General features: G+C 33.9%; 1 protein-coding gene across 3 annotated transcripts; it reads right to left on the bottom strand.

Moving 5' to 3' along the window:
- Positions 1–584: 584 nt before the first annotated feature.
- On the bottom strand, positions 585–12,586 carry LOC123557004 (mucin-5B-like). 3 transcript variants are annotated; one of them, XM_053543312.1, is made up of 12 exons: positions 12,178–12,585; positions 11,705–11,893; positions 10,798–10,944; positions 8,942–9,271; positions 7,693–7,734; positions 6,637–7,446; positions 5,929–6,063; positions 5,090–5,425; positions 4,709–4,786; positions 4,300–4,399; positions 3,818–3,880; positions 585–3,416 (listed from the first exon to the last, which is right to left on the bottom strand). In XM_053543312.1, the coding sequence occupies exons 2-12, from the start codon at positions 11,763–11,765 to the stop codon at positions 3,224–3,226; spliced, it is 2,295 nt and encodes a 764-aa protein (XP_053399287.1). In that variant the 5' UTR covers positions 11,766–11,893; positions 12,178–12,585; the 3' UTR covers positions 585–3,223. The 3 variants fall into 3 exon arrangements, with proteins under 3 accessions (XP_053399287.1, XP_053399288.1, XP_053399289.1); XM_053543313.1 differs by having other exon boundaries at positions 12,191–12,585; XM_053543314.1 differs by having other exon boundaries at positions 3,278–3,416; positions 3,818–3,896; positions 11,705–12,586.
- Positions 12,587–13,342: the final 756 nt, after the last annotated feature.

Below are 13,342 nucleotides of genomic sequence, written 5' to 3'. Positions count from 1 at the left end.
ATTCATTTATACAGTCATACACCATTTTATGATTTTAATTCAAAGGGTATTTTTCTATTGTTTTATTAGTGTCACATTCCTTTGAAGAAAGCCTCCCCATGAATTAAATGTTATTTACCTACCAACAGCAAAACCAGAAGACACGTAAACAGGGGTAGCGAAAGAAGATTCTTCACCACGGGAAGACACTCAAAAGTTTCAACTCCTTATAAATATGATCAAATGCATGCATAGAAACGTAATTCAGGACTAAAGTTATGTACTGAAGAAAGATAAAAGACAGATCACTCATGTAAAAAAAATCCAAGTATTATCTCCCTTGATTATCAATTGCCACTTGGAAAATTATCTGATAAAGACGTGAATGTTTTCTATGTCCGTTCCATTGAACACTGCAACTTTGATAGAGTGTTAAACTGATAAATGGGGCCTGCGTGGCCAAGTGATTATGGTCGCTGACTTCATTAGCCCTCATCGATGTGGGTTCGGGCCACACTCAGGGCGTTGAATTCTTCATGTGAGGAAGCAATATACAGACAGACATGGGAGGGCGTAAGCATTGGCAAAACAGTATAACTAACGACTCCAAAAAATACGTTTTAATATGACACATATAAATATACAATATACTAAAAACTAGCACCTGTAACAACAAGAAAATACTTTAAAATAAAAATATATCACCTGACAATGGAAAAAGTGTGCCTCTCAATTTCAAAGAAACTAAAAAAAAAGATTTCAAGTGGAATTCAAATGATAACTTTTTAAGACAGTAAGTTAGTGATTTTCCACACTTGAGTTAACGATCTTGATGAAGTGTGTACAATAACTACAAGGCATACACTAATGCTATGTGTTGGTATGTTCATCATTTAATTATTGATTAATCATTACCTGAGGCCGCACCAAATTAAAAAGTTGTTCATCGGATTTGCCGCTCGTATATTTTCAGAAACACACACAAAATATTTTTTTTTTTTTTGGCTTGCGCTCGCCCCATTGAAAAAATTCAAGGCAAACTTTTTTTATGCGCTACTTTTTACGGACGTAACAGTGTACAAATGCTTATAATTCCAGTCCCAGATTGTTCTAAAATGTAATTTAATCACAACTAATACATTTCGTCTATAATATACAGGGCACTTATATTTAGTTGCGTTAAAGTTATTTCCCCTTATGCAGTTACGCCATTTTCTTCCAATGTTTACCAAATTAATTTGCTACTAAAATCGGACTTATTTCATTGAAAATTGGATGAAAACACACACTAATTTAATTGATAACATCAGTCTACATTATTTTGGTAAGGTTAAATACATGTTGATGCATTTCTGTTTTCTGTTTTTCCTGTCAAAATGATCAGTATTTTTATACGAAAGTGGGTAAGGAATTTACATTATGAGTTGTGTTCAGACCAATTTAGAGCTTCAGTTTTTTTCAGTCCTCGAGTAGAACAATGTTAATACACGTTCACCACCATTTCAGACCTTAATTGAGACTTCGTTTAACAAATTTAATCTGTTAAGAAAGTTTAAAAGTTAGAACAAGAGGGAGCAGTCTATAAGACATCATGCTTGACTTTTCTCAGTGCTTGACTCTGAATTTGAGCTTTGCCAGTTAAAGGGGCATACTAGTTAAACATTATATAAAACTTTAACCAAAAAAAATGTAAGTTAAAAAGTGGCATAACTCTGTCAAAATTTAAATCAGAGTTATGGGGATTGTTTCTTCTGGTGTAGACTTATGCATTGTTGTATAATACATATTTTCTAATAGCATTTACAAACGCATATATTATTTGATTACACTGAACTGTATGCCAATGTTATTACTTTCCATGAGTTCGGTTTGTTGTGCGTCTGCAGGTCAAAATGTACCCAAACCAAAATGTAACCATGTTTTCTCAATCCTTGGTAAATTATTTCTAATGTAAAAGGGCTATACATTCAATTTTAAGGTTTTTACTAGTTAATCAAGAGCCGAAACAAAACAAATATATTTCTTCACTCTTCGCTCGCTTCTGATTTTCTCGAAAACAAAAACAAATATTTAAATTATTTTTTCGTTTTTCGCCGCCTCAATTTTTTCAGAAAAAAAATCCGATGAACAACTTGTCAATTTGGTGTGGCCTAAATATAAATCATGAAGTAAATCAGATATACGAACAATTTCCATCATTTCCAATTCTGGATAGTGACTAAATAATTCGCTAGTTTTGAACATAATGCCCAAGTATGGTCATAATGTTCATAAGTCCATCTGATACAAACTCATTTCATGCATGCACTTTAATAATTAAGAATGGAAGTTTGTTTCGCCAACCAGAATATAATATGAAATACTAAATTTAGCTTATTTAAGAGACATTGTTAAAACAATTTCTTTGAAGATGAAGTCACGGAACATATTTATCACTGATTCATTGATTGCTATGATTAATAATTATATCGCTAGGGCATAACTGATTATGAATACCTTGTGAACGGTGCTTAACAGATTCCTTTTCCTAATAGTTCAATAAACATACAGCATACAAAAAAGCAAGATTTCAGATTTCTCATGTACTATTAATATTATTGTTACGGTATGATCCATCTAATCTGAAAAGGGGTGTTTCTTGAATTTCTGCTGACGAGACCAAATCACCTTTTCAGAAATAAAACAATGAAATTTAACCATCGTCACATTTAATTGTGGCTTTTATGCTACCTAAAATATCATGAAAGATTTATAATAACCAACTGACAAATATAGACAAAAATAAAATTTTAGAAGTCACGATGATACACTTAATAAAATCTTTAAAAAGATCCTTTGGAAGCAAAGAATACATCCAAGAAGAACAACAGCAGACACTGTTTGACTGAGTCTTTAAGTGAGAGGTAATGGAAAGTGCAACACCTCTCACGCCCCCTAGCACCGGCTTAAGCGGAACTCTATTACACATATGTTGAATGGACTCCATGATCCCAAAGGACCAGAAAATATAAAAACACTGAATCTAAAATTATAGTTTTACAGTTCCTGCTACCACCCTTGGATGTTATTATTCTATTTTCATAGAGATACCGGTATAAAGGAAAACCCTTATTACGGAAATGGTGACGGGACATTATTTCATTCATAATCATGGTTTACATATTCTAAGATCAGCTGCACTAGAGTAAATTTACATTATCTATCACAATATAAGACTGCAGCATTAAATATGAAAATCAAGATATCAACTAGAGGGTTGTCTGTTTTGATTTTCTCTGGCAAGTGTTCCAACATTGACAACATCAGGTTTAGGTTCATTAGGAAGAGCTCGTTCTTCTTCTTTATCAAAAACAGGATTTGGGTAGGCAATTTGCGTAGAATCGTAGTCTTTGGCACCAACAAAATGAGTAAATGGTCTTGGAATCTTGAACGAATATCTAAAAACGTAAAAAAGAAACTTCTGTATACATAGAAAAAAGAAATCATGTAGTATATATCATATGAATATTAAATACATGTAGGATAGACTAGTGCAAAAACGTCGAATGTGTTTGTACTTAAACACAGTAGAATAAATTACAATACAGGATAACCTGTTTATGTTACTTATCTTGAATGTATTAGTTTGCAGTTTAAGCAGTTGAGATGAATAGAATTGATATAAATCCGGCATAAATTCTGCGGCAGAAAAATCTGAAAGACCAGTTCGCAAAACAAGAAACGTTGCTTTTCCTCGAACACTTTAATAAAATAATCTCAAGCAAAAACAGCAGTTGGATAGCAAACTCCGGTCTCTGACTCAGTATTTATAATTGGAGATCTAAATGTAATCGAGTACCTGGATGTAGCGTCAGTTGAAGCCGTCGATGAAGTGTCTCTGATCGCTTCCCGTCTCCCCTTTCTGAAATATACACCACCTAAAATAAGTGAAAGGTATTGTTGACATATACAGTACAACCATCACCATTGTGAAACATTTAGGAATTATATACGGTTTTCACATGCGCATACGGGAGCCGAACGCCTCCATGCGTCTAATGTATTTCATATCAAAACGAAACTTACTCTGACCGAATTCATATCTTTCTTTCCTTTTTGAATCTTTTCTATTATTTTCTCTTTTATACATATTCTTTCGATTAATACAGTGTTGCATATCTTTGAATTTGTAAGAGTCTCCATCGACGAAATCAACAAGTAACGGTGGTTGTGTGAACAGTTGTTTTCCAACTAAAATTGCATTGATAATAGTTTATTAGTGTTTTGAATCTTTATAAAGAAATCGGCGAGGTTTTATCTTATATGACATCATACAAGTACCTTTTCCACCTGACTAGTGCTACAACGCTTATCACAATCCCTAACAAAGCCACAAAGCCAACACATCCACCAATTATAGCTCCTTGAATCTTCCGGATTTCTTCAAATATATAATCATTAATAAAATAACAAATCTATGAGGTAGTTGTTATTCCAGTGTAGCTATATACACATTTTCAATTTTATGAATAATAATAACTGGTACATGCTATTGTTGGGAAATATCGTTATTACTTTGTAAATATGTGTATCCTACTGAAGTCAAAATACCAACCTGATATTCTACATTTCCTGGTATTCATGCTATTATGATACAGTTGCCAATAGACCTTATAATATTTGATTAACATGAACTCATCATAATTACTATCGTTTATCTGTCTTTATTATGCTTCTTTTAACTCCTTACTTGTTTTTGCTCTATCATACATGTCATATTCACGGGTTTCTCTAGACTGATGAAGGCAAAGCATTTCTTCTCTTTTCCCTGAATATACAAAGACAATTTCCAAAATGTTGATTTCTGGAAAAATTGCACGAGCATTTATCGATAGGTTTTACCCATCAGCAACTATAAAACTTACAAAAACGTATATACAAGTTTAAAATGTATTAACAATTCATTATAGCATCTCCACAAAGCACAAACGTTTATATTTTTTGTACGAATACATATAAGCCATTTTGACGTAAACGATATAAATAAACAAAACACTGAAACAGTGATCTTATAACATAATAATTAATGTTTGTTTAATGACAAATCCAAAAATCATTACAAAACACTTGCCTGTTTTGTATGTTTCATTTCTACATTGGACAATATCAGGATAAACTGCATCCATGTCGTGTTTATCAACGATCTCCCGGAATCCATCTTTACACCTACACTTCCCACTGACACATGTCTGCTCGAACTGCATATAACACTGTGAGAAGAATCCACCGCTGCACTCCTCCCCTACCACAGGAAAATCAATGAACCAGCTAGTCTTCAGTCTACACCAACGCCCAGAATCGCTGGTTTCATATCCATCTTCACATTCACAAACTCCTTTGTCACCACACTGTGTTTTTTGACCTTGGCAGATCCTCTCGGAAGCACATTCTTCGCCTAAAGCTGCAACTGTAGTTGAAGGTATCAGTTAATTTGTATTTGCTTGCTGAGCAATTAATCAACGTATTTATTCAGGAACGTATTAAGTATATATTGAGGACATATTTTGATATCGTGAATACTAAAATCTGAATTCTACTTAAAATTATTGCGCAGCCTTTTCTTGAAAGGTATATTTCTATATTTTGCTTATGCTCTTGAAAATCCATTTAATATTTATCATAATAGAAAGTCTGACCTTATTTTGATAGATTTTAAAGCCATTTTTTTTAGATTTTTGAAACATTTTAGATTTATGTTCTTGATCGCGTAAAACCCATTATCGTAATAATAATTATTTCAGTGTTTCTCTGAAACTCTGACAGATTAACCTCTCAAGGTATAAGCAAAATTATTAAGTTTTTCCCCAACTAAACATTAATCGGATTATAACATCAGGTGATTGTAAGTGTATCTACTGATTTTTGTGTAGATATCGAGCACGTGAAAAAGAATATTAGAAATAAACTTACGTTTCCAGCAAGATTTTCCGTCAGCACTGTTGGCATACCCCAGTTCACAGCGACATCTTTCAACATCACAAGCGTCCATTACACATTCAGAATGGACTTGACATTTTCTGTTATGGCATTTATCACCAATTCCAGCTGTTAATATGATAAGTATATACAAACTAACCCTTACTCTGCTCAATTTCTATAATGAACTTGTCCGTCTTTCAGTTTGGACAGTACCATAAACTGTTAAAAGGGGGGCATACCAAAAATATACAGACGGAATGGCGAACAGTGCAGGTCATGATCAGACTGCACGGATGATCTGCACATGTCGCAAAGGCAGAATCACTCTTGTCCAGCATGAAAAGGGTTAATAAAGATCAGTTCTAAGTTATGCATAATTATTTCAAATATCAAAACGAAGTAGTCGGAAAAAATAAGATGAAATTGACCTCTCCTCGACACGTCGACATCTGCTGCATCCGCAATAACTTGAAAAGTAGTGATTGTGAAACATGTATGAATTTTCTTCACAATTAAAATGAAATTAGTAAATAAATAATATTCAGGTGTAAGGTGTATACCAAGGCTAACACAAGAGCCGAAAACTCACTTCTCATTTATGTATTTACGTGCATATTAGATTTTGAAACTTCTTCAGCTCTGCATATAAATAACTAAGTTTTTTTAAACTTCATTATGCAATATATATGCATTGTATACCTGTTGTGGTGTCTGGTCTGATCACCGTTGAGTTTAAATACGGTTTAGCATTTGTAGTCGAAGTTGATGTTGTGCTAGGTGTTGTCACTGTCGACGTTATGCTTGAAGTTGTCGAAGCTGATGTTGTGCTTGGTGTTGTCGAAGTTGATGTTGTGCTTGGTGTTGTCACAGTCGACGTTATGCTTGAAGTTGTCGAAGTTGATCTTGTGCTTGGTGTTGTCGAAATTGATGTTATGCTTGGTTTTGTCGAAGTTGATGTTGTGCTTGGTGTTGTCGAAATTGATGTTGTGCTAGGTGTTGTCGAAGTTGACGTTGTGCTTGAAGTTGTCGAAGTTGATGTTGTGCTTGGTGTTGTCGAAATCGACGTTGTGCTTGGTTTTATCGAAGCTGATGTTGTGCTAGTTGTTGTCGAAGTCAACGTTGTGCTTGGTGTTGTCGTAGATGATGTTGTGCTAGGTGTCGTCGAAGTTGATATTGTGCTTGGTATTGTCGAAGTTGATGTTGTGCTTGGTGTTGTAGATGTTGTGCTTGGTGTTGTCGTAGGTGATGTTGTGCTTGAAGTTGTCGAAGTTGATGTTGTGCTTGGTATTGTCGAAGATGATGTTGTGCTTGAAGTTGTCGAAGTTGATGTTGTGCTAGGTGTTGTCGAAGTCGACGTTGTGCTTGGAGTTGTCGAAAGTGATGTTGTGCTAGGTGTTGTCGTGATCGACGTTGTCTTTGGTGTTGTCGAAGTCGGTGTTGTGTTTCGTGTAGTCGAAGTCGTGCTAGGTGTAGACACAGGCACACTGATTTTGCTGATTGTTGAAAAGTCTGGAAAGTACCAAGCAACAAAATTTAAAAAATAGCAAGTACGTGAAAGACATTCTATTTTTAAAATAAAATGAAATTTACAAATTTTCAATTGACTGAATTAAACGAAAACAAAATTTCGTACGAGATATTTACAAAATTAAATCACGATTTTTTTTGTACATTGCTTACAGGTGAGATATATATAAACTGAATCACAATTTTTTTTGTACACTGTTTACATGACTTTATATTTTTAATTGATACCTTGCTTTTGACATTCAGTTCCAGTGACATTTACAGGTACGCCTAGAAATAAAATGGAAAAGAAGTATTTAGTTACCGTTATGCATACAGGAGTATTATTCTTGTATTGATGAATGCAGACACACAATTTCATAATCTTGATGAGGGTTTAAATAATTCAGTATCTTATACAAAATGTTTGTTCAGCAGACGAAATTACCTTCAAAGATAATCGTTTTACTACTTTGTGTATAAAATAAAGTAAAAAGGGAACGAAATAAATATTAATAAGTTTCCTGAATCGTGTTTCCTAGACAGTTTACGAATAACAGGTATTTAAGGCACCGATTAAAAGTGCGTTTTAATAATTTTGTACATACAAATTTTAAACATCTCTAATTTTACAATAACAAAAGAAAAATCTTACATAAAACAATGGAAAAAGTATAAGTAAAGGAGAGCGCAAAAACTACGTGACAAGAGCTGACATATGAAAACAAAATGTATGATTAATCTGATAAGTGGCATAAAATATTATTAAAGTTCTTAATGCGTAACGAAAAAGATATCCCTTAAAGATGCCTCTGTTGGAGCAATCACCACGCAAATTAAAACTTTTAACATACTATTCATCGAAAAATCGTCTTGATATTGCAGTGTACCCTCAACTACATAAAATTATATTTTTTTTTTTTTTTTATCCGAGGGTTGTGCATTTTCTTATTTGATAAATAAATGTATTACCAGACTTTAGCTTGACGGTAGTCCAAATAATAGGACGTTTTTGGATAGCGTGATAACTTTTGACTGTCACTGTCCCGTCAGTAAGTATAGGTTACAAGATTTGTATCGAGAAATATGTATGAGTTCTGCGCGACTTAAGGTGTGCAATATCATTCCGCGAAGGAACGAGTGCATATTTCTCGATGCAAATCTAATAATCTTTTTATTACATACACATACTACACTTACAATTAACTTATAAATGATATAAATTTGTTCTTTTAGCAAGAGTAGATTGAAAATATCGTCATTAAAGAACTTTTAAAAGCGACGAATTGTATGAAACTGACGCCAGTATGTAGGCCTATAATAAAATGCAGATACGAGTAAGGCTTAGAGGGATGACAACTATAAAAAAACCAGATAATAAAATAAGTCATCCCGATAAGCCAAATAAGTAAGGTTAGCTTGGCGGAAGATGTTAGATCTACATTTTATATAATTTGAAAAGGCATTTAAGATCGGAATCACAAACTCCTTGTGTTACCTAGTTTAAAAGATTCCGGTCTACAATATCTTATACTGTATGGGTCGGCATATATTTCCTCCGTTGTGGCCAGCCGAAAGCCTGGTTCGCACGCACATTTTTTGTTGAAGCACCGCAGATCGTCAGGGAAACAGCTGAATTTCTCATTATCACAGAATTGTCCGTATTCTGCGGCTGTTACTTTACCCTTCATGATCAGGACGCAGTATTTGCCATTTACTGATGGTCTGTAGCCTTCAAGGCATGTACAGTTCGTGTTGAGGCGGCATTCACTCAACGGCTGGCCCATACACATTGAATCTTTCTGACATTTTTCACCAAGTGGTGTTTCTATAATGAAAGAAAGGTTATCATTGTAAAATTTTAGATATCTATATATTGATTAGTTTTGTCTGCAACGTTTGGAAGGTATTGGAAATGATAATGAGGGCAGGTTGTGCTGTGATGATTAATCAAAACGTCGTAGAAGTATGAAAGATGAACGAAAACCAGAATAAACTAAGGAATGCATCAGAATGAACCTTTCTTTAGATGAGTAAACGTAATTGTGTCACAGCTACCATTATAATTTTGTTCTTTTTTTCTGGTTGTGCTTTTCAAAAATAATTGCGGAACAATAAACCAGCCATGATCGGTCTGCACTCAGCGAGCGATTTTGCTGTCCAAAATATCAAGTGTTTTTTTCGGACTTTCAGTGATTGTTCGTCAAATACTAGTACCGGACTCTTTTGTACTGTACTTTAAACCCAGCTCTAGATCATTTATAATGTATTAGTTATTACAAAAACGTGTTTCATGCACATATTGATCAAGTTTTGTTTCTTTATATGTATTGTTGTCGATATTGTGTTAACATATTATACTAAGGAGACAAAAAGAAGGAAGAGAAACTCTCTGCAATAAATGATTTTTATTATCTTGCAATTGCACTGTTGAGATAAACACTACAATTAAGGAGATAAATATTTCGATGAATAAATACTGTTCCTCTAGAAACATTTTCCTAATCTTTCAACTTTGCTATTATATCGCTTTTCGTTTCCGAACTGTTTTCTTTTTAATTTTCTATTTGTGGCGAAAACTTTATGACCTTTTCCAACTGTTCTCGTTAAAACATGGAAATGTGTCCCCTTGGTTACGTTTGATTTTATTAAAGAGGGATTGATCCAAGCTTAGACTCGTAGCAAACGTCCTAAATTTAAGGTGAAAATCGGCAAATTACGTTCGTATTCACTTTATACGATTTCGGCATTCTCAATTATTTTACGGAATGCACGCATTGAACTATATTTACGTCCTGCTTAATGAGACTACATAATCACTACAAAATTTCCGAATCTCATTACGTATCCACCTACTTAACCATAAGCCTGCTGGCGGCAGGTTTTTATACATTTGCGACCAGTGCATACCAAGATCAGTCTGCACTGTTCGCTATACAGTCAGTAAATTTTCAATGTACACCCCTTTTAATAAGAAGTGGCACTGGCCAAACTGAATAATGGACCAGTGTATCCATTTTAGAAATTTAGCAGGGTAAGGTTAAGTACGGATATTATACTGGTCAATAAAAGTATAGCTAACACTGTGGTATCATTTCCTTATTTAGCCTATCTATCTCTTCATACTGCCTCACGCCACTCGCTAGTATTATGGGTCTATCCAAGCACAATGCGGGTAATACCTTATTTGGCCTCGTAGACATTTTTTCTCATTTTTTAAGTATAGTTTCTACTGTATTATCTGGCCAAAAGTCCCTCAAGAAGTAGGTAGAAACACATACTAGAGAAGTAATGATGTAGGTACTATTTATATTACAACTCGATGTATGCAGGCCAGGTTCATTTTTGTTTTACCTTTGACACATCTAGAGTTATCAACTGATGGTAGTAAATTTTTTTCACAGATACATCTCTTGCCCTCGCATCTTTTCCACATACATCGTGACCCTGTAGGACAGCTAGAACCGTCTTCATCGCAACTATCGAAAACCCTCAGCCCAGCTGTAATGAAAATACATCTTATATAATTCCCTTAATTTACATTGACCTGGGAAAACAGGAGTTTAATTATCTATATCATTCACCTAAACTGATTACCTGTATGAAAGAGACATTGTTAGCTAGAGGTCCTCATCGCAGTTTTCAAAAGATACCGCAAAATTTGAAACATATTAATACGATGCTTTTAGAAAGCGATACATTTTGACCAGCCGTAGATAGGCTCATAGGCAGCCATAAAAATGTTCGACCCAACTTTAAACAGATAAGAAAAGAATGCATTGGGGCTAAGTGGTACAGCAATAATGACAAATTCATTTTGTTATTGTAAAAAAAAGCAGCTGGAATGAAATAACTATAATTCCTATAAACGTAGAGTGTTATAATCTATATAGTACCAAAGTTCCCTTTTAAGAGCTTTAGATAAGGTCATGAGTTTTCAAAGATACCATTATGACACATTTAAAGTGTTTAGAAAAGGTTTTTGACCAGCCGTAGATAGGAGGACCATTAAAATTTCACCCACTTTAAACAATAAGTATGAAAAGTTTACCAAAGCTTAAGATAAAAGGAGATAACTTCAAATACTCAGTTAATGACACATAAGTAGAAAAGTTCTTACCAGAGCTACAGATAAGGAGAACTTTCAAATTACTCAGTTAATGACACATAAGTAGAAAAGTTCTTACCAGAGCTAGAGATATGGAGGACTTTCAAAATTTTAATTATTCAGTTAATGACACATAAATAGAAACGTTCTTACCAGAGCTACAGACAAAGATAAGTATCCAAATCAGCCTAGTCTGAATTTGTTTGTTCGTCATTTCAGTTGTTTGAAAATCACATATATCCTTGAATGTCCACCTTGTAACTTGACAACTATGGTCAAACTTTTTTTTAATTTCGAAAGTATTGTTTTCTCAATGTAATTGTTTCTTTTTTCTTTCTTTTTCTTTTATAAATTAATTTAAGTCAGCATTTTAACATTTAAATCATAATATATACTTGGTGTCTTATCTTATAGCGTTTTTATTTTTAATTTTTCCAGATGAGTGCATGTGATAGCAAAGTATGTTAATAGAGGTCAACAGATGCTTCATATAAAAGTATACATTAATTTTTAGCGTCTCAAAAAGATGCAGACTATATTCATTATATTGTTTTTCACGGTTTCAGAAACAAGAAGCTTTGAAACTAAAAGCTTAATTCCAACTGGCGCCGAAAAATTTCATTCACCAAAATTCATCACTTGAAGTTGTAGTAGTTGAAAGAGCCACTTCCATTAAAAATCACTTCAGGTGCGTATCCTATGACATCTTGTTCACAACTTGCACGTATATGTGAAATTTATCTGCACGAATTGGTATAAACAGTGCATGCTAACTACTCCTTTTGAGAGCATCTATTTTGTTAAGAGAGGAAAAAACAAGATCATCACCGAAAGTAAATCCTTCATTAATCTAACCGCGTGTTATCTAGGTCTAATTTAGATTTAGCATCATTATTCCTACCTTTATCAGCGTTTTCCTCCTCTAGACCTTGGACGCTGAGGAACGCTAGGAAGTCGCGGAGATTAACGGGGCGTCCCCGCATGATAATGGTGTGTACCCATCTTTCGTATACTTCCGACCGTGAATGTTGATAAACCCTTAAATAAGTTTAACGGTATTACAGCATTTCAAAGTTTTTGGCGTAGTTTTGCTTTGAACATGGGTTTTATATCAATTAAACTTCATTGACCTATACGTAAACAAAATATTTTAGACGCCATTTAGAGGAAGTTATTTCCCCTTTTTTCCGCAGAAAAATGTGACCGCCATCTAGTTCTTCAAAAGTTTCAGATTTCGTTAACAACTCTTCCAATAACATAATAGTTACCATTGTATTATAGAATTCGTTCGTCTTTGTCATTTTTACTGAAATTGTTGTAAGTATCATTTTTGTTATTGTAGGTATTTCTAACATAAGCCATTTGAATGGTATAATAAAAGTGATGTCATTTATCAAGGTCGTGATGTCGGAATGCAGTTTACTTTCTACATTCCTTGTTGTTATATCAGTGCTTGTTATTCAGATGTCATAAATTAGGTTTAATAACGTTATCAAACCTGTTGACACCACATTCTGAAGCCATCCGTCAGATTGGAAAGTTGAGTTTGAAGTCAACGTACTGGAGTATCTACTTATGTATTTTACTGAGGTCTGCCTATTGTATACAAAGATTTACATTACATTGAAGTTTTAAAGGCAGGATGTTTTTTTATCAAAGAGAATTTCCTTTTGGGTAAAATATGAAAACAATGCTTATCTCTTTCTATCATGCATGCTCCGCCCTGGTCCAGCCAGGCTGTCTGTACAGCTTATTTTTCAATCTGATAGATAAATGTATTCATACTTGTAA

This window comes from Mercenaria mercenaria, chromosome 5 (assembly GCF_021730395.1).
Source record: "Mercenaria mercenaria strain notata chromosome 5, MADL_Memer_1, whole genome shotgun sequence".
NCBI lineage: Eukaryota > Metazoa > Mollusca > Bivalvia > Venerida > Veneridae > Mercenaria > Mercenaria mercenaria.
This window is presented reverse-complemented; position numbering and strand designations above follow the sequence as displayed.

Bases quoted from the DNA above. Each gene is read 5' to 3' on its own strand.
- LOC123557004 (XM_053543312.1), bottom strand. From the start codon at position 11,765: ATGACGAACAAACAAATTCAGACTAGGCTGATTTGGATACTTATCTTT. The intron at 6,064-6,636 runs GTATACAATGCA...TCATATTAACAG, and splicing joins CAGACCAGACACCACAACAG to CTGGAATTGGTGATAAATGC. The intron at 4,787-5,089 runs GCAAGTGTTTTG...TTGTATATTCAG, and splicing joins AAATGAAACATACAAAACAG to GGAAAAGAGAAGAAATGCTT.